Consider the following 19,032-nt stretch of genomic DNA (forward strand, 5'->3'; position numbering starts at 1 on the left):
GCGAGAGCTTCAAAGAATGAAGCCTCGAAAGTCATCTGGGCCCGATGGAGTTCCAGGCCGTGTCCTCAGGGGGTGCGCCGACCAGCTAGCGGAGGTCTTCACCTCCATATTCAACCTCTCCCTTCAACTGTCAACAGTCCCCACCTGCTTCAAGCAGGCCACCATCATCCCCATACCCAAGAAACCATCCATCACCTGTTTAAATGACTACCGCCCTGTAGCACTGACCTCCACCATCATGAAGTGCTTCGAGCGGCTGGCCAAAACCCACATCTGCTCAACCCTTCCGAACACCCTTGACCCCCTGCAGTTTGCTTACCGTACAAACAGGTCCACGGATGATGCTATCGCCCTCACAACACACACCACCCTCTCCCACCTGGAAAAGGCCAACACATACGTGAGGATGCTGTTTGGGGACTACAGCTCAGCATTTAACACGATTGTGCCTGCCAAGCTCGTCCCCAAGCTCAGGAGCCTGGGTCTTAAAACCCCCCTGTGTAACTGGATCCTGGACTTCCTGACGAGCAGACCCCAGGTGGTGAGAATGGGCAACCGCACATCCTCCTCACTGACCCTGAGCACCGGGGCCCCTCAGGGCTGCGTGCTCAGCCCCCTCCTGTACTCCCTGTATACGCAGGACTGTGTAGCAACACACAGTTCAAACATCATCCTTAAATTTGCAGACGACACCACCATCATGGGCCTAATCTCTAATAACGATGAGACCGCCTATAGAGATGAGGTCAGGGGCTTGGTAACATGGTGCCAAGAGAACAACCTGTCCCTCAACGTCTGCAAGACCAAGGAGATGATCGTTGACTTCAGGAAGCTGCAGGGGGGGGGTCATGATCCCATATATATCGATGGAGCTTTGGTGGAAAGAGCCTCCGAGTTCAAGTTCCTCGGTGTGTTCATCACGGATGACATGACCTGGTCTAAACAAGTGGACTCGGCGGTGAAAACTGCACAAAAGCGACTTTACTTCCTAAGGCGACTGAAGAAGTTTGGCATGGCTGCAAAAATACTGACAAACTTTTACAGATGCACCATCGAGAGCATCCTCTCAGGCTGCATCACTGTCTGGTTTGGTAGCTGCTCTGCTGCTGATCGCAAGGCCCTGCAGAGGGTGGTGAAGACAGCGGAGCGGATCACCGGCTGCCATCTCCCTTCCGTGCAAGGCATCTACAGCACAAGATGCCTGAGAAAAGCACGGAAGATCATCAAGGACCTCAGCCACCCAGGCTGTGGACTTCTCACTCTGCTGCCGTCTGGGAAACGCTATCGGAGCATTCGAGCACAGACTACCAGACTCAAAAACAGCTTCCTCCCCCAGGCCGTAAGGCTTTTGAACAATCAACACCGACCCTCTGAACAGTTACCATGCACATTCTGCTCCACCACCCACACAAATACACTTACTACACATATATTCATATTCATATTATTTAATTTAATATTCCCCACTCCTTCACCCGGTGAACACTTACTGCTGCTTCTTTTTGCAATCTGCTGCTTCATTTTGATATGTTGCTGCTTCGTTCTGCTATAGGTTATATGTTATATGTTATATAGTATGTCATTTTTTAAAATTTTGTAAAAAGCCTGTCTACTGCGTAGATGTTGCCTGTCATGTCACAAGAATTTCACTGCTCCGATGACACTGTCATTGGTGCATGTGACAATAAACTTTGATTTGATTTGATTTGATATAACACTGAACTTCGGCGAACGAGAGGGAAACTTTGCAGTTTCGTTTTGTTATGGTTGATGCCCTTTTGCGTTCCTCTGACTTGTGGAATCAAACATTTCTTTAGGGGAGGAATGTGGTCTCTTGCGACTGCCAGCCTTGTGAAAAATGTGCTGTTGGCCTACCCTGAAGCAAAAAAGTTTCAATAAACCTTTAAACGGGCTATTATAATTTGTTGCGGTGGTTCTTAAGAGCTGAGAAGAGGGGAAACTCATTCATCATGTTGCGACTGGGTTTTGTCCTGGGATGGGTAGTAACACAGTGTACAGCCCAAATTGTTTTCATTGCGGCATCTGCCGCATCTGTTTAGTGTCAACAAAGTGACAGCAGTATAGAGCTCTGTCTGTCTCTGCCTCAAAATCAGGTCATACTTGCCATATTCACACCAAAAGTCTATATGATTGTTGTGTTAAGAACGTCATAAGTTGTGACATGTTTGCAGACATTTTCTGGTCAGAGGCCATGGCAGTAGACTCTTTTTGTTGAATGGAAAAAATATGTTGTGTCATGGAGACTTTTTATTTGTAATTTGACGAAAATGCAGATACGGTCTCATCTTTATTCACTTACTGTAGTTAGCGTTCAAACTGTTCATGAGTTGGTAATTTTTGCATACTACTTGTTACTAGTGGAGGAGGAAAAAATCTATTCTGTTCAGTATCGCGATATTTTGCGCACGCAATTATATCGATACAGTAGCACAGTATTGCAATATTTTTTGTTTTAATACTTTATTTACAATTTTTGCAATAATTAATTATATATGTAACAGCCCCTGGCTGGCAAAGCATGACGAGGAGAGTTTCAGAGTTTAAAAGATACCTTAGCATTCCAGGCACTGGCGTGTCTGCTGAAAGGATGTTCTCCACTGCAGGAGATATAGTAACGACCCAGGGGAGCACTTTAACATCTGAGCATGATGACCAACTCCTTTTTCTGAACAAAAATGCCAACATTCCCAAATGAATTAAACATTTTGGTTCATGACCTTGCAGCCAACTGGACTGGACTCTAGCAGTACACATTTTTATTTATTTTTCTCAATTTGATTGAAGCTCTAAGTTACTCTTATTTGATTATTCTCAGGTTTATGTTACTCTATTATGTCTGCTTTATGTTACTGTATTGTATTTAAATATTTTTATGTTATGTGCTGGGAGCTAAGCATTCATGTAAGAGGTCTCCTATTCAGAAAATATTTACAAAGGTCCTGTGTCCTGAATGTTCAAGGACAAAGTTTTTGCATTACCCTTTCTTAGTTTTTGCACTTCAGTTAATGTGTAGAAGACAATGTTGTTCACAGAATTAAATGTGACATTTGAAGTGAGTTGAGCAGTCTTATTTTTCCTAATTTTTTGTAATGCCTTTGAATATGGGGGACATGAATCGCAATATATTGCAGAATCGAATCGTATTACTTGCTGTATCGCAATATGTTACGAATCGCAATAATATTGAATCGTGGCCCAAATATCGCAATACTATCGAATCGTCACATTTTTGCGAAATCCAACCCCTACTTGTGACCACTTTCTTTCCTGGGGAGTTATATTTAGTCGTGATTGTGACTTACCTACTTTGTAATTTTTTCTTGTAATTAACATTTTAATTTATCATTGATTGTTCATATTTATTTTTATTTTTACTGGAAGACATGTCCTTTCATACACACTACACTACTACTACTGTGCTCTGTCTGAGCAGCTTCGGTGTTTCAGGGTGTCTGGATACCACTGCGATTCGGCAAAATATATTATTTTGCCCTCACAAAACTGTAGTTTTGAGTACTACAGTAGTAAAAGCTATTCACAATGAAATTGTTGTAGCTGAGTCATCCAATGACCATGGATGATTCAAGGACCATTACTTACCAAGGGGAGGTTAAAAGACTGGGTGTAACTAGTTTAATGTAAAAAATGTAATTATACATCCACCATCTGAGCTCTGTATTGTCTTGTTCTTAAAAATGTGGTTATTTGAATTTCTCATTCAAATGTAAAAGATTTTGGGGTAAAACACTGAAAAGCATTGCATCTACTTTGGTTAATGTGATATCTTATTTTCCACCTCACAACAGTTTACAGTTTAACATTCTTTATTTTTTGCGTCAAACGAGGACTTCAGCTAAGTTTGTTATACTGAGATATTTAACAACTCTAAGAGAGAACAAAGTGTAGTTATTGATACTTTTGTATCAATAGAGGTACAAATATCATTGAGATTTTTCGGGCAACATTCTTTTAAATGTTACATTGCTGTTGTGCAACCTCACTGTTGACTTAGAAATTCAGAAATGTTACATCATGAAATACAAGATAAAAGATGTGTTTTGTTTTGTTTTTTTATGCAAGTGTAAATGATGAAAAGAGAGAAATTCAAGTTAGTCCAGTGCCATAAATGTGTTTATTTGACTCCATTCTTTTAAATCAGATGTTAGTATATTTCAATAATTATACAGTGCAGGTTTCTGATTAGAGGTCCCTATTACTTAGATGCACCTACAATCAGCAAGCGCACACTAATCTACAGTGGAGATAAAATTTTATTTACACAGTAGCATCTGATATTTGTATTGGGAAGAAGCTAAAGAAAAGTTAAGGAATCACATCTCTGGTACAAGGACAAATCTAGTGTCAGAATGTTGATGGAGCCACATTAAGGTGACCTTTTGGGTAGCAGGAGTGTAGGACGGTGAGTAGCAGGGATGCAGAACCATTAGGGATTGGTCAGTTCATCTGATGTCACATAGGAATGCAGGTTGTCCAAAGCTCCCGTCTCTGTAACACATACACAGTTGTCTGCTTAGTTTTTTTCTAGACATGTATTTTCTATCAGACATAAGGTTTCAAGTTTAAAAAGTAAGTTAATCAATCAAATATCTGCCAAATAATACACTGTTTAATTGGATTAGATTTAAATTAAGGGTACACTTAATTATAACTCCACGTCAATTAAACTTCAGGGATATTAATCTGTCCAATAAGGAAGCGCAAGTGATTGTGAATCAGTTTCACATGCTTTGGTGCAAATTAAAGTGTCAACAGGTGCAATGGAGAGGCAAAGCAATACAACCCCCAAAAGGGAATGGTTTTGCATTGTAGTGCGGGTCCTCCAGGATTGCACATATGTGTGGTCCCAAGAAGGTTTGCTGTGTCTCCCAGCACAGTATCAAGAGCATGCAGGAAATACCAGGAGACCAGGCGTTACACGAGAAGAGCTGGAAAGGGTCGTAGAAGGGCATCAATCCCCCTTTGAATGTTGTCGCATCATTTTGTTCTCAACAAATTACATAATGTCCATCAGTAAAGATTTTCAACTTGAATAATTCATTCATCAAGATCTGATTTGTTCTTTAAATGTTCCCTAAATATTTTTAGCAGTTGTATGTATATGACAAATGAGATTTCAATAAATGCTGAAGTCTGCTGATGGCCCTCGGTTTGCTGTTTATCCAGGTTACAACAAAATTACCACACAACACAATTACTGGCAAGATTTCAATTGTTTTACCTTAGTATTCTCACGACATCCAAAGGAACATTCACAAGGTGACTTCCTCCACTGATCATTTCTATATTACATTTCATTTAGCGTCCGCTTTTATCAAAAAACGACTTACAATATTACTATGGCTTGTGGCCATAGTTAAACATGGCCAGTTAAACATTTGCATATATTGTTCAAGCACTCTATATTCTGGTACTAATGCGACTGTGTCATTGTCCCTGCTTTTCCTTGGATTTCTCTGTTTGAGTTAACTCTCCTAGGCTTACTGAACCCAGAATGGCCACTTATAGAAAAAAGTGCGGATGCACTATATGAATGTGTGTCTGAATGGGTGATGAAGAACTACTGTAAAGTCTTTTGAGTGGTCATCAACATCTAATACAAAGTGCTATATATATACAGACCAATAGATTTTCTGTGATCACAGTCAATTGCATGCCAGGGGCCAGAGCGGGTCACATTAAATCCAAACAAAACCTGCAAATTCTAAGATTAATTATCTAAAAGTGGTCAGTAATCATGGGTTAGGATTTAGGGTTAATATTCTTATGTACCCTCTCTGTGAACTCTTATGTCATTATCCACTTGTAAAATACCTGTCATGTGGAAAGATTCACGCATCACTCTCTTGCACAAAGGCTTGGGATGCACTCAAACTCAAAAACTATAGAAGAATTGCAATCCTTTGTTCTTCTGCAAACGTTTTTAAGAAGCTAATTTATAATAAATTATCATACTGTTATACATCTCATTTATAATAACATTTTATCACCAATTTAAAAGGAGCATATTCATCAATTTAGAGAAGTTATTTGATCTGGTTGACAAACTCTAGTCTGTTGGTCTGTCTCATATTGCTATACTATGGTTCAACTCTTATCTTCATAACAGGAAACAATTTGTTGTTATTCAAGGAAACAGATTTGACACAATAATACAAGAACGAGGTATACCACAAGGCTCAATTCTTTGTCCACTGCACATATGTATCAATGATCTCCCCACTTTTTGTTCAGAATGTTGTAATCATCTTTATGCAGATGATACGGTAAACACATTTCAAACTAATTTAACCCAGATTGAATCATCTGATCGTCCGACTTTAATAAAGTACAACACTTGCTTGCTGTTAATAAACTAACACTTAATACAACTGAATCTAATACATAGATTTTTGGTACTCACCGAAACATTAGAACAAACACTACTTGTGTTATTTCCTGTCTTGATGGCACTTCTTTGCAAAGAGTTGACCACATCAAATACCTAGGACTCTTACTTGACTCTGGACTGGCATTTAAATGCCATACTGATCACATTGTTAACAAAATGAGCTATAGTTTTTGTGTGCTTTATCAATCTACACACTGTTTTTCATTCAGTGTAAGAAAAAAACTTGCTTTACAAATTATTGATTAGGCTGATTGTTTATCAGACTGCATCTAAATCTAAACTTCTTTCTCGCAAAATAGGTTATATTTGACTATTTATTAATTATTGGCTGCCAATGCAGTAAGGTCAACAGGTTGCAGTTTATTTTTAAATACATGCATTTCCATTATCCTTAGTATTTAAGACAGTGAATGGTACCATTCTCCTCCAGTTATCAATTAAGAAACTCTACGCAGCTCTTTTTCTCTGTTCGAGCAGTCCCTTAGTCAATAGCCAATAAAGTAGTAAGTAGTAATTTATCAGCAAATATGCAATCCATATCATTTTTTCAATTGTCAAAAACATCATCTTCATATTATAGGACTAGCTGTAAATGCCCCCAATAACATTACATTACATTTCATTTAGCTGACGCTTTTATCCAAAGCGACTTACAATAAGTACATTCAACCCCGAGGGAACAAACCCAGAACAACAAGAATCAAGACAGTACAATTTCTTCGAAATAAAGCAAAACTACAAAGTGCTATTGGTAAGTGCCATTTTAGTGCTACCAAAGTGTTAGTTTCAAAAGTGGTTAGTTTTTTTTTTGTGTTTTTTATTCAAGGCACAGTCGGAAGAGGTGTGTTTTTAGTTTTCTGCGGAAGATGTGTAAATAAATTATAACAATAAGTATGATAATGTTCTGTAATTTCTAATTGTATCAATGACAGTACTGAGATTACTGACCTGATCATTCATTAATTTATCTTTAATTCTTTTCTCTTGCTCTGTATTCTTTGTTTTGTTTTCTTTTGTGTGTTTCTCTGTTTGTGTGTGTGTGTGTGTTAGATATGTTGTCTAAATGTCAAAATGGACTTGTATTATTGTGTTGAGGACCCCTTTGAACATAAGAGGATGGGGAGGGATTCATCCCAATAATAAATAATTTAAATAATACACGTTGGCACCTAGTCCGGGCTCCTGGTGTGTCAATAATCAAGCAATAACATTTGGACTGTTACTGCCTGAGATTGCAGAAGTAGAAAAAATTGGTCTTCAGCATGCTTGCTGCTACACATTGATATTCCAAATAACTAGTATGGCCTCTAGCAGGGTGCATGCTTGCATTCTCTTTATTATAATGGCCATATGACTTTGCCTGTCATTGTAGGAGGAGGGAGGAGGGGAATTACTAAAATAAGCAATAGCTGTAGTCCTGATGATTTTAAATCATTCATCATTAATAGAAGAAAATAATCAATTAATCATTAAAAGGTGTACATGCTTTTATCTATTCATGGCCTCAATTTGGGTATCAGCTAGAGATCCCTCCACCACCTCCAGCTGGTACAAAACACTGCTAACTGGCTTTCTGTTAGATTTCAAATTAATTTTAAAATGTTATCGCTCATTTTTAAAGCCTTGCATCTACATACGTCTTCTCGTATGCTGAGATCTGCAGTTGGAGCACTACTGGTTACTCCCAGGTCACGGTCTGATACGAAGGGTGATCAGGCTTTTGCCATTTAAAAGAGAAGTGCTGTATAAATAAGGTTTAATACTCTAACAACGTTATCTTGTTTATGTGCTCTATATATATGGCATCTAATGCACTTCTGTCCATCCTGGGAGAGGGACACGTGTCTCTCGCTGAGGTTTCTAGGTTTTTTGTAGTTTGTCTTACTCTTGCTGAGGGTCAAGGGCAAAATATGTTCTACCTTGCCAAGCCCCGTAAGACATACTGGGATTTGTGAATATGGGCTATACAAATAAAATTTGATTGATTGATTATACCTTATAATTTAATGGGCGGCATGCAAATGTCTGGAATAATTTGAATCAAGGTTATTGGTAGTTTGTTTTCCAATCCAACACTTTTGTACCGGAATAATGATCATTTAGTCTCTGTAGCTTGGTATTAAGCCTTTAGAAGTTTTGTATGTTTTAGTATTTGGCTTGATAAAGATGAATGTCAAATTTGGCCCATATTGTTGGATGGGTTCATGTTCACCACACATTCATGGATTCTCATGTCTACCTCTGCTTGCTCAAAGTTAATGGTACATTTGTATTTAATATCCTGCGAGGATGAGTTGTAAGTCGAGGCATTTCTTCATGTTTTGGCATCACAAGCAAACAAACAGTTGGAAACAATAGCTTCGGTGAGTGCATGTGCTGAGCCTCTACTGACGTGAGTTTAGACAGAAATGATGAGCATACCTTTAAGTTTGAGGTATGAGAGGAAGTCAATGATGGTGTGGATGAGGTCTTCATCTGCTATTCTTAGGGTACCTGTGGAGGCAGAACAACAAAGTTCAATCTTATGTCATCTAAAGTTGGCTATAGACTGTAAGGTTAGCCCTGTTGACAACACATGGGGAAATTAATATCTCCAGATACCGTTATACCTTCATACAAGGACAAATCTTATGGGAATCCCTCAACAGTTGTTTAACATGAAAGTGATGGGAATAACAGATAAAATTTAACTAATCAACGTCCGGTATGAATTAATCAGTATTTTTGGAAAAAAGGTGAAGTTTAAACAAAATTTGAAGGCCTGTTAAATGACCAGAGCCACTGAAGTTTGCATGGGTGTAGTTAGGTTGTTTTAATGTCTGAAAAGTTTAATTGTTGTAGCTTTACACATCAGCCAACTTTCGAAATGATGGAGAGAGTACCATGAAGATGTAAAATAAAATCTATACAATATCGGAAGATTGTCCTGATTCTGTGATTGAAAGAGAGACAGACCTGTTCTGAAGTCTTCCTCCTGACCCATATCTCTCTTGCCAGCCAGACCCGGCTTGTCTCCTAATGTCCGGTGTCCATCTATTCCATCTGGACAATGAGGGGTGAGCACAATCGATACAGTCATGTGAAAAGCAGATTGGTCAGCTGAGTATTTCATTGTTTCCTACACTACGTTAAATCACTTGAAATTCCAGCAATGGCATGATTTAAAGTTAAAAGTTCAGTTCACTTTGATGAAAGGATAAGTATAAATGTATTTCGCTCCAGGATTTCCATATTTCCGCTGTAAATTTAATTATTTTATGTTTGATTGAACTAAAAATACAGTATCTGATTAGGATTTACCAAGTCCTAAATATCCCACCTTTACATTGAACACATACACACTGAACACATAGCATAGTTTTTATAAAAGAAGATATAAGTCATTGTTGTACACAATATATTTTGTCATAATTTTTGGTTTGTAATCATGTGGGTTTATTACCAATCTTGTACGGACCAACTGCAGGGCTTGGCTCACAGAATTGCAGTAAAACAAATAAATAAATGGCACATTTACAATGGGATCACACAAGGAAATGCATTAGAATAATAATGACAATAAAGACAAAAAATAATGGACCAGCAAAGTGCTGTGGTGGTAGGTACATCATTAACTCTCATTGTATAATTAAAGAGTTTCCTATTTCGAATTGTTTTATCAACTGTTCATTCTGAAGGCATGAGTGAATGAAGTAATACTTTCATATCCGTTATCTTCTATTTTTACAAACTGAGGCTGATATATAATCTTTAAGATGATGTGCATTTTTTCAATTGATTGTATATTCACTCCACCTTAGAAAAATCCTAAAAAATTAAACAGAACTAGAAGGGCACTCGGTAAAGCGCATACACCCATCCAGGTCCAACAGTCTCCGTATGAAAACCACTTTTAATTTCACTAGATCCATATGTTTATTTGGATCTGCACCAATTTACACAAGCTCAAATAATCAGTCCCCTGAACATGCCTGGTTATTTTCAAGAGCCATAATTATTCTCTGAATCCCAACTCGCATTGTTAGAGAAAGTCCAAAAAATCCTGGATGTGGCCCTCTGATCCAGATCCACACCAAACTATAGAGTGTTTTTCCCTGACCCATACCTAATCTGTTAACCAAGTTTTTGTGGTAATCCGTCAAGTAGTTTGTGCATAATCCTTTAAATTAGAAAACAAAGTGACAATCAAAAAGCACTGATAACAACCTTCTTGGCGGAGGGCTACCAGCCTTTTCTGATGTGAGTTTTCATCTTTAAAGTTCATGTACTCAACGCATCACTTAACTCTATGAGTGGTCAAGATGTGTGATCGAAGAGGAGAGGGGCTAAGTAGCCAGAATTGTTGACTTATCGTAGTTGCTTCCTCACTAGCTAAAGTAGTGCTTGAGCTGCTAACCCCTGAACTTTACGTGCATGCATTAGCTGTAATCATTTAAGTCAAATTAGAAAAAATTACATTCAATGACACTAGGAGGGGGGAAAAAAATATTTTAAGTGTTTTGTCTGTCAAATACAAACTGTTCCTCTGCCAGTCTCTGCTTTTGATCTTTTAAAACATGGCTTTTTTATATAATTATAGTGTGTCTTGTAAACACCTAGATAATATATTATGCTTCATTATATATATGTTTATAAAATATTTTCCAAGTAAGTTTTTGGTGTTTCACCTTTTCAAAATGGTTCACAGTCTTCTCTAGAGACAGACTATAACAATAGCATTAAGAGGGGTATGACATGAAACAAAGGTTCCCTGACTGGGAATCCAAATTTCAAAGTTGCATTCTATAAGGTATGAACCTTAAAAATTTGACAATATGTGGTCTGTGCATGCAGCTCATTGGTCCCATAGTTAGATTTTATAATAAGGGGACCTCTAATAGTCAATTACGGAAGTATATAAAAAAGTTGAAGTAAATAAAGTAAGTCAGGTGTACACAGAGAGGGATGGGTTAAATGTTTGTCCAAACACTCAGGATTCCTGTGTGAAACTGATGCCTAAACCAAACCAAACTATGACCTTTCCATAACCTAAACCACCTGATAATTAAAGTTGCAATAATAACATAGGCCCGCTGCTGGTACACTCCTTCGACTCATATATGGGGTATGGGACAAAAGACCAATATGTAGGTTGTAATGTATGTAATGTAAGTTTTGATAACCACCATTCAGCCACCAAAAATATAAAGCATCTACGTGAACATTTAAGGGTTTTTGTTTTACATCAAAAGAGTCGAGAGTAAAACAATCCCTGTCTGTATTATTGCTACATTATAGTAAAGTGTATTAGTGTAATACATAACTGAATAGACAAATATTTGTGTTACCTCTAACAAAGAGGTAATTTAAGGATTGGGCATAATCCAAAGAAGAATTAATCAAATTTGTTACAGGTCCGGACAGGGTGTTTTTTTTTGTTTTTTTTATCACTATGGCATTTTTTTACAATTTTATTGATTTCTCGGCAAATAATGCAAGGCTCATGGTTAAAAAAGTCATGCATGTTTAGAGAACTGATATGTATGTGTATGCAATTTGGTCAAGCTTGATTGAATTTAAATGACCCATATTGTATAAAATGCATTTTGTGGGGTTTTACTATCCGTAATTACTTGAAGGGGGTCAGTAGGTACCCTCAAAGTAGTAAAACAGTCACTTCGCAGACTTTTTCAGTCAGTCCCTTCTAAGAAATATGTTTTCAAAATGTCTTCTTTCATACTTCCTATGCGTATGATGTCATTCGGGATCGCACTCATCTCTCAGCCCCACCCAGCCGCTACAGTCCGAGCTCCGAACCCACCACTCCTGCTCCCTGTCACCTCCACCACCACCACCCCTAAATCTTAGCTATCATAGGCTTAACACAACAAACCACATTGAAGAAACACTGCAGCGGGGAGAGATGCAAGGAAGAGAATGTGTCTGTGCACATTCCTCTCAAGAACGTCACTGTTTGAGACCAGCGGTTACACTTTATATTTTCTGACATGCAGTGTTGGTGTGCTCAGTATGGAGTAATGTAGCCGTTAAGGCCGAATTATAGTACTGCGTATGCAACCGCGGCTGGCCACGCAGCTGCATCGACGGACTCGTTTTGGTTTATGCTTCTATAACGTGTTGCGCGTGTTGCAAAGCAATTCCCCGCCAGAACACTAGGCGGAGTAATGTTTTTTGTCGAAGTCGGCTCTTCTAGGCGGACACACGCAAGCCGCAAGAGGGGGCACGCAGGCACGTGAGGGGCTTCTTGCGTGCATGCGTGCGTGCGTAAAATCCGACGATAAATTGGCCTTTACTCCGTATTGAAACTCGGTTGTGAAACTCCATACTGTAACACGGGACGTTACTCCTACATTGGCCGGCTCTCCTGCTTAAACTTGAGCAAACATGAGGACAGTGTAACTTACCGTTCAGAAACATCCTGCTGTAACCGACTGCAGCTTTAGAAGACCAGCCTCTTATTTACAAACATAACAACGTGACTTTCAGCTGTATTTACCAGAGAGATCGTAAATGCGCCAGAATGAGACCGGTGATAGGCCTGGTCGCGTGTCACTCCAAGTGCAGTCAGCACACACTGTACTATGAACAAGTTTCTGATTCGTAAAAGAAAGGCAATGCGCCAGTTGCGAAGAAGCCAAAGCCAACAACAACAAACCACCATCTCCAAGCATAGCACTGTCTCCAAGCAGTGTCTGGAGGCATCGTATGTAGTTGCTCATACAATTGCTAAGCTTGGCAAACCCCATACAATTGCCGAAACACTGATTTTGCCGGCCGCACAAGACATGTGTAGAATAATGATAGGAGAGAGTGCAGCTGCTAAACTCAGCGCAATAGGCTACCTATGTCAAATTTCACTGTGTCACACTGAATATCAGAAATGCCTAGTGATAAAATAGTAATAATAATTGTCTGTATGGGCCTAACAATAACAATAGCCTAACCTTGACATGTCAGGCCCATCAATAACAATATGATATCTATCTATCTATCTATCTATCTATCTATCTATCTATCTATCTATCTATCTATCTATCTATCTATCTATCTATCTATCTATCTATCTATCTATCTATCTATCTATCTATCTATATATGGTGAAGTTGAGGGCGGCGGTGTCTGGTGGCGGGGGGGTGGGGGGGCCCCAACTAACCCTAACCAGCTTTTGGGAGGCCCAGCTTGCAAAAGTTTGAGAACCCCTGCTTTAAACCACTGATATATCATTGTAGGGGTACCAATACCTCAAATTATATCACAGAGAGTTGTAAAATATGGGTCCTTTAAGGAGACTCTTGGTGGAGGTATCTGCTCCGTCAGTTTCAATTTTAATTATTTAATGTGTTGAAGATAAGACACACACTGTATAATCAATGGTCTGTATTTATTCTCACATTCATACAGTACAACCCACTTTCACTCCTGAGCCACAGCCATGTGCCTATTATTAACTGAACTATTTATTTAGAGGATTTTTAATCCAATATCATCATCAATTCATCATTACATTCTTTTCGGAATAATATCTTCGGAGATGCAGTTAAACAAATTGAAACAATGAAAGATGGTAATATTGTCTTGGCTCCAGTGGAAATTAGAGTCAGAATGAAACACTGATCACATTTTAAAAGCACTGACTCTGATCAAGTGCTCCACTCTCTGAAAATCCAGGCAAAAGCCCCTAAAATAAGCAAAAAGAAAATATTGCCACTTTGATTTAAAACCAAATTTAAATTTGATGAACTACTGAGGTTTATGTTAACTTGACCTTTTACTTTAATTTCGCTCAAGTCTGCTTTAACCCTCAAACCTCCTTTATCATTCATCTTTGAATTCAGGTCCAGTGTTTGGGAATATAAAGCTAAGATGGAAAAATGCACTAATGATAACAGCACAATAGCTCTGTATAAGTCAAGTGACGTTCAAAGATAACTTTTTCAGACTCATAACAGCAAATGAGAACACAATTAAAGTGTAGAATTAAAAGAATAAGAAGAACGATGATTCAATCTAAATCAATATGCAACAAAAAGTAAAATATATTAGAAAAGAGAGAAACTAGAATTATAGCATTGTGGTTCTATCCCTCCACCAACACGTGCATCATTTTTTCCCCACAAATTCATAGATAGTCGCTGTGATCCTTACCTTTAACTACTGTAATCAAATTTTTGAGTCCAAGTCACAACTGATCAAACGTTGAAGAAATTACCTGAAGATAGTCTTGGAATATCACATTCAAGAGAAAATGGTCGGGTTTTGTGAGGCCAACTTGACCTTATTTTTGAGTCCAAGTGAATATTTGAACCAAATTTAAAGACATTCCCTTTAGCTGATTTTAAGATATCACGTTCAAGAAAACATTAACGGCAACTGTGACCTTGACCTTTGACTTTTGACTACCAAAATCAAAGCAGTTCATCCTTGAGTCCAAGTGAATACCATGCTGCTTGTGTGGTGTCTGTAAGCCCTGACATTAATATTCAACTCGAAACGAGGTCATTTGCACAGTGTTTTAAGCCTAAAAGTCTACAGCAAGTGGATGGGCTAGCGGACGTAGCCACACATGAATTTAAATTTTTCAGGGGACTATCCCTTTAAGTATCAAACTTATTTTACCCAATAGATGTCTGCAAGGGTGGAATCAAACAGCAACTCTCCCATTTTGTAACTTGCTTACTAACTTTTAATTGTAACAAGCGTTTGTCATTGTAGGATTCAGTGTGTCATGACGAAATAGAACTGCTCAGAGGTAATTTTATAACCTCTTCTCTTGTAAATACAACAATGCCATGGTCTTGATGTGTGGCCATCACTACCACCAGTGAGACAGCTTTGATGTAGGTGCAAATACTATTTTCTTAAAACTTGGCTAACCTGTTCCTACAGTATACATCTATGAACACACAAGGGAACTATTTAATTTTGGTGTAAATCCAGATCAGGAGGCATCCATTAAAAATTTTTCTTTTCACTTTTTACTCTTGGTGAGGGTTAAGAACAGAGCACCTTGTTAAGCCATATGAGACAAATTGTGATTGGTGAATATGACTCCCTTAAACATTGTGAGGAATTTTTTTTTTTTTTTTTTCATTTTCACTGATTTCCCAGGTAACAATTTTTTCAAACTTAATAAAAAACCGTGGGCATATTTAGGGGGGTGATATATATGTAAGCAATTAGGTGGTCCTTGATTCAATTTAAGGGGACTGTTTGCATTTGGGTAGGTTTGAGCTCTGTGCCATTCTAGTTTATACTGTGTTGATGTTTTATCAAAGAAACCTTTCACGACAGCCATTGATTTCAGAATTTCTGACAGTTATGGGACCTCCTACTGTGGGAAGACAATTATGCACGTGCTTACAGCCTGTAGCGAAATGGCAGCAGTGCCCTTCATTCTGAATGTAATATAAATCAAATATACTATTAACATTAATATAATCATTTCAGCTAACAATACTGTCTGTTATCATTCTACTGACTAGTTGAACACCATTGCTAATTAAATATGGTGTAACTAGTTAGCAGTGGAGGGGACCATTTTAGAATATGCTCATAAGATGGAGTATCATTCTTTACAATTCTTCACATTTTTTGACAATGGGTAAACAGTGTGTAATCTCTCTCTACCAAGCACAGAGAGAAATGCTAAACTTGGATGCATAAGCACAAAGAGAAGCAGGATGACAGACGTCCTAACCTGATGACTGGCAAAAGCAGCTAAGAGGATGGATTGTTTGGACAGAGCAATTCTAGGCCTGACACCAAGGCCCTGCAGCGGCCGTATGTTTCTATCTTACATTGAGTGACCAGCTCATCTCTGCCTCTGGCACTGGGAGAATCCTTTATCTGAATTAGGTGATCAATACGACCTGAAACACAGGATGAGGCAGGGGCAACCTTTACCTAGGCTTAACACACACACACATACACACATGGATACCCAGGGTTCACTTTATGTCCCTCAAAAGGAAATGAGGCAATCTTTAAATTACACTAAATTACCTCACACACTGGAGACAGTGGACAGGGACAAAGACGGAAAACAGCATTGATTCACGGAATATGAGTTAGACTATGTTACTTGAGCTATGTTACATAGGACGCATTTTTTAGGCAATACATGTACAAACTTAGAGTGAGTAAAATTGTGTAAATTAGTAAATTATGCTCAGTAGTTATAATGTAGCAATAGATGCACAGAGAGCTGAGGTCCACAAATAAAAGCTTGCATACATATCCCACTTTTGGTCGAAGCTATACTTAAAGGACTACTTGAATCCTTTGGAAAATCAGCCTTTTCACCTTCATAAAAAGAGGTGGATGAGAAGATCAACCCCACTCTAGTACCTGTCTGTTATATAAGATACAGCCTGGAAATAGGTTCATACCTTGTCTAATTCTGTCAAAAGTCAGCACCTACCAGGAACTCTAAAGTACACTTCACGTTATAACGAACTGGTTTAATCTGTAAAAATGTTATTTAGCCATTTGGTTTTTGCATAGACAGGTGGACAGAAACACCACTCTGTGTATGCTTGCAAGCACATTTACCATATGGACTTTATGTATAATTTTCCTGTCTGGCACCCATGTAGTCAAAAATACATGTGCTGGCCTTAAAATTTGTTGTCGTCATGCACCACTTGTGCACACTACAGTGGACAGCAATCAAGATTTGATCAACATTAACCTTGTCAACGAACAATGATATTTCACTGTTATTATTTGGAGAAATATTGGTACTATGCGACGTATAGGCTGTTACACAAGGTGAGCATACTGTGCTTGTTAAACATCTGCTTGTGTGTGCAGTCAAAACCATTTCCTCTGCAGAGTGTGCTCTCTAAGTGCTTGGCAAATCTCTCATTACTATATCAATCCTCCAAGGTGACAGCTCATCTGGCTTCTAAAGGGAAGGAATGGTTTATTGGATGCTTCGACCAAAACCTACCCATGATAAATTAAGAGACTAAGTAGGTACTTTTTTGCTGTTAATCTAACAAACGTGCATCTTGAAATGTCCTAAATGCATTTGCACCACACAATCTCGACCATGGGATTAGAGTTAGATCATTATAAGGTGATAAAATGGCAATTTTATTAATGTTAACATTGTTAGGCTTCCACTTTCACATCAGAATTACAAAATAACATTGAACCTTGAAACAGTATTGTAACTTCAGATATTTAGCAGAATAATCTCTTTCATTCTGCCTTTTTTCAGATTCAGGGATTGCATTGATGCAAATTCAGATATGATTATGCATTCATACATATCTGTCTCACAGAGGTTCGGCGCATGATAAATTCACTTCAGCAGCTGAGAATGGATGGAGGACTAAAGTTATCTACGGACCCTTCACCCAGTAGATATTCATACTTGAGTACCCAGGTTAACTCTTTCAATAAGTCAGCAGACTAATAAGCAAAGCTGACTTGAAATAAATTGTTGTGAATCTGTGTGTGTGTGCAGTCAGTACTTACGGGGACCCAACAAGTAGCCAGCACTGTTCAGAGTCCAGCCTCGCTTCTCCTTCGCCTGGATGCAGAATGCAGAGACACTCAATGATCAATCCAAGAGCTTGACTTGTAAATGTTGACTGTTTTTAATAAGGCTGTCTAAAGTCTTAACAATGAGTTTGCCAAGGCAGTAATTGAATATTGTTTCTTTAAATACGTGCTCTATGTTGTTGTTGACTCACCATCCTCCTGAACATTTTAAACACACACACACACTAAAACACATTTTAAACAGTTTTTAAACAGCCTAAACTCTCATTTTAAATACTATGCACTCTTTGACAAATTGTATAGCATTTAAGTTGATTTAAAATAAGGTGACTTTGCTCACAACAGCACTGCAATTTGTGTAGATTTATCAAACACATATTTGACTTCTGTGAACAAAATTCATATATATTGTACTTTGTTTAACTATTTTATAAAAAAAATGTTTACTGTGATTTGGGGAATTATTTTATATCATTGCTCATTTGTTACCCTTCCATTATCATATTGTATTTCTGATAATACATGAAACTTGCTTAACCCATTAACAATAAGCCGGTGCTGAATGTTACACATCTTACCGCAATGACCAAACCAATGGTCTCTGAGAGAGTTGCACAGAAGATGAGCGACACGCAAAAAAATCCAAAGCACTTCTGCATCTGAAACAGAGAGACAAGAAAGTGAAGGATTTTGAAAGCTATTCTGCCTAATATGAATCTCAAAGATTTTGTTCAACATTTGTTTTTTCCAGAGAATAAAAAAAACGTCCCTATAAAGTTGGTAAAAACAGTAACTAACCTTTGATGTGACTCTCCGCCGTCAGTTATGCTCTGAATTCACAGGTTGCTGTGTAACTCCGTGGTTGGTATGAGACAAGGACTCCGCGCACCTTTTATTATCCTTCCAGCCCGAGCCCGCTGCTGTCAGGTGGCGTCAGCAGCCCCCTCCTGCAGGCAGGTTGGCAGGTCACGAACACAACGCATAATGAAATTCTATGATATTATATAATCATCAGATTTTTCTTTGTCGCCCTCAGAGACATGAGATTACATTTAAAAAGGGGAAAATAGACTACTCCTGCCTGATTCCTC

The 19,032-nt window shown here is 38.3% G+C and overlaps 1 protein-coding gene across 1 annotated transcript; it reads right to left on the minus strand.

Annotated features, from left to right (window-relative positions):
• Window positions 1-4,465: 4,465 nt before the first annotated feature.
• Window positions 4,466-18,600, minus strand: gal (galanin/GMAP prepropeptide). Its single transcript, XM_061077115.1, has 6 exons — window positions 18,520-18,600; window positions 17,915-17,969; window positions 16,228-16,299; window positions 9,386-9,472; window positions 8,852-8,923; window positions 4,466-4,527 (listed from the first exon to the last, which is right to left on the minus strand). Exons 1-6 carry the CDS (start codon window positions 18,598-18,600, stop codon window positions 4,466-4,468), a joined length of 429 nt encoding a protein of 142 aa, XP_060933098.1.
• Between the last annotated feature and the right edge of the window lie 432 nt (window positions 18,601-19,032).

The sequence above is a fragment of the Limanda limanda genome, chromosome 8 (assembly GCF_963576545.1).
Source record: "Limanda limanda chromosome 8, fLimLim1.1, whole genome shotgun sequence".
Taxonomy (NCBI): Eukaryota; Metazoa; Chordata; class Actinopteri; order Pleuronectiformes; family Pleuronectidae; genus Limanda; species Limanda limanda.

Coding starts and splice junctions, on each gene's coding strand:
- gal (XM_061077115.1), bottom strand. CDS start 18,600: ATGCAGAAGTGCTTTGGATTTTTTTGCGTGTCGCTCATCTTCTGTGCA. Junction 9,473..16,227: donor AGATGAGCTGGTCACTCAAT/GTAAGATAGAAA, acceptor CTCATTGTCCAG/ATGGAATAGATGGACACCGG. Junction 8,924..9,385: donor GGAGGAAGACTTCAGAACAG/GTCTGTCTCTCT, acceptor CTGCCTCCACAG/GTACCCTAAGAATAGCAGAT.